Source organism: Salvia miltiorrhiza, chromosome 3, assembly GCF_028751815.1.
Source record: "Salvia miltiorrhiza cultivar Shanhuang (shh) chromosome 3, IMPLAD_Smil_shh, whole genome shotgun sequence".
In the NCBI taxonomy this organism is placed as follows: domain Eukaryota; kingdom Viridiplantae; phylum Streptophyta; class Magnoliopsida; order Lamiales; family Lamiaceae; genus Salvia; species Salvia miltiorrhiza.
Window position 1 is genome coordinate 6,323,206 of NC_080389.1, and position 2,448 is coordinate 6,325,653.

The following is a 2,448-nucleotide window of genomic DNA, read 5'->3' on the forward strand; positions in this document are numbered from 1 at the left end:
ATGTTCTTAGTTCAGGTATTAATTATCATCTCCCGATCTCAAATTAAAACCTATGATAATGCTAAATTGGTGATCAAGCAATAAAGCAAGCAATTATAACAAGAACATAGAAAGGAATATAAATCTCAATTAATTAAATCAACAGTCAGAAATTTGAATCATGTTTACTCCCTAAACCCTGGGAAAAGGGATTTAGCCACACATAGACATATGACTAATAATCACAATCTCGATAAAACTAATGAACATTAAACAATGAAAAACCGTAGAGAAGTCGAGATTCTTCAATCTTGCTCTTGCTCCGTGTCTCACAGCTCTCAGGAAAAGTCAGAATATGATAAAAGATGTTTGGAATAAGCTAAAGGAAGGTATTTATATGCCCTAGGTCGTCTAAGCCCGAAAATACTCCAAAAACGCGTTTTTAGTGAAAAAACGGAAAAACTGGGCGGAACTCGGCGTCTCGCGCGGCCAGCTCGCGCGGCCGCATGGCCAGCCCGCGCGAGCTCGCGCGGCCGCGCGACTGGCCCGCGCGGTGATCCAGCGGGTTCTGCTCCTTCGCGCGGCCGTGGCATGCGGCCGCATGCTCGGACCGCGCGACCTCCAGTGCGTGCACTCCGACCCGCAAACTTCCCGACGCTCGTTCTTGCTCATCCGTTGCCCGATTTAAGCCCCGTTTGTGCCTATGGACTCGTCTCTTCACGTACTTCATCCAAAACTTCACAAATCGAGTCCAAAACCTATAAAAACAACACGAGCACGGACGAGTAGTCTATTCCACAAAATTACGCAATTTGAACCATAGACAACTCAACAAGAAACGCCCAAAACGCTAAAGAATAACGCGATAAAGGAGTAAAAATGCAGGTAAGTCACAAACATACAGACCAGAACAAGACACAACATGCAACACAAAGACAACACTTAACATGCAAACAAGGGAGAAGCAAAGACAAGGAAGAGGCAAGCAGCCACAGAGGCTGAACTTGACCCACACAAGAGATGGGAAATCATCCAGGAGCAATATTCAAAGTTTCCATGCAAGATTCCAGCTTTGCAACTGGAAGACACTTAGTGCCCATATCTGCAGGATTGAATTCAGAGGGAATTTTATCAAGCAAAACATTTCCTTTTTCAACTACATCCCTAATGAAGTGATATTTTACATCAATATGCTTAGTTCTATCATGAAACACATGGTTTTTGCATAATTGAATGGCAGATTGACTATCAGAGATCAATGAATCTGATTTCAGACAGCAAACCATCAAGCCAAATAGCTTCTTTCACAGCCTCAGTTGCAGCAATGTACTCAGATTCAGTAGTAGACAAGGCAACAATGTTTTGCAGTTGGGATTTCCAACTAATGCAGGCATCACACAGAGTAAACACATAAGAAGTGGTGGACTTCCTATTATCCCTATCATTAGCATAGTTAGAATCAACATAGCCAACACATTTAATACCATCTTGAGCTTTAGAAAAATTCAGACCATGATGCATAGTAGACTTCAAATATCTAAACAACCATTTTAAAGCTTCCCAATGAGGAATACCAGGATTTGCCATATATCTACTCAAACAAGAAACAACATAAGCAATATCAAGCCTAGTACTAATCATCAAGTACATGACAGAACCTATAGCATTAGCATAAGGAATGTTTCTCATTTCTTCAAGTTCAAGATCAGTTTTAGGACATTGCTTTTTACTTAATTCAAAATGAGAACCAAGAGGCACACTGACAGATCTGCTATTTTCCATGTTGAATTTCAATAGGACTTGTTTCACATAATCAGTCTGATGCAGCAGCAAGGTGGATTTCTCCCTATCTCTTTCTATGCTCATGCCCAAAATTTTCTTGGCATCACCAAGATTTTTCATGTCAAAGTTTTCACACAATTTACATTTTCAATGGTTTGCAGACAAGGGCCAAGCAAAAGCATGTCATCAATATATAGTAACAGAAACACAAGAGGTTCAGAATTGGAGTAATACAAGCAATGATCAAATTGACTTCTAGAAAAGTTCAAATTCTGCATGCATTTGTCAAATTTGAGATTCCATTGTCTTGGAGACTGTTTAAGACCATATAGAGACTTTTTTAGTAAACACACATGATCAGGAAACTCCTCACTCACAAAACCCTCAGGCTGTTTCATATAAATGTCATTCTCAAGATCACCATGAAGAAAGGCAGTAGTGACATCCATTTGCTTGAGTTCCCAGTTAAAATGAGCACATAAAGCAAGCATAATGCGCACAGTAGTGAATTTAACAACAGGGGCAAATATCTCATTGTAATCAATGCCTTCCTTTTGTGTAAAGCCTTTAGCTACAAGTCTAGCCTTGTATCTAATGTTATCAGTTTCATGCTTGACCTTAAATAACCATTTACACTCAACAACAGAACAATTCTCAGGTTTCTTGACTAAAATCCAAGTTTCATTA

General features: G+C 39.8%; 1 protein-coding gene across 1 annotated transcript; it reads right to left on the reverse strand.

The window, feature by feature from the left end:
- Positions 1-1,227: 1,227 nt before the first annotated feature.
- On the reverse strand, positions 1,228-1,881 carry LOC131018206 (secreted RxLR effector protein 161-like). The gene has a single exon (XM_057946930.1). It carries the CDS (start codon positions 1,879-1,881, stop codon positions 1,228-1,230), a length of 654 nt encoding a protein of 217 aa, XP_057802913.1.
- Between the last annotated feature and the right edge of the window lie 567 nt (positions 1,882-2,448).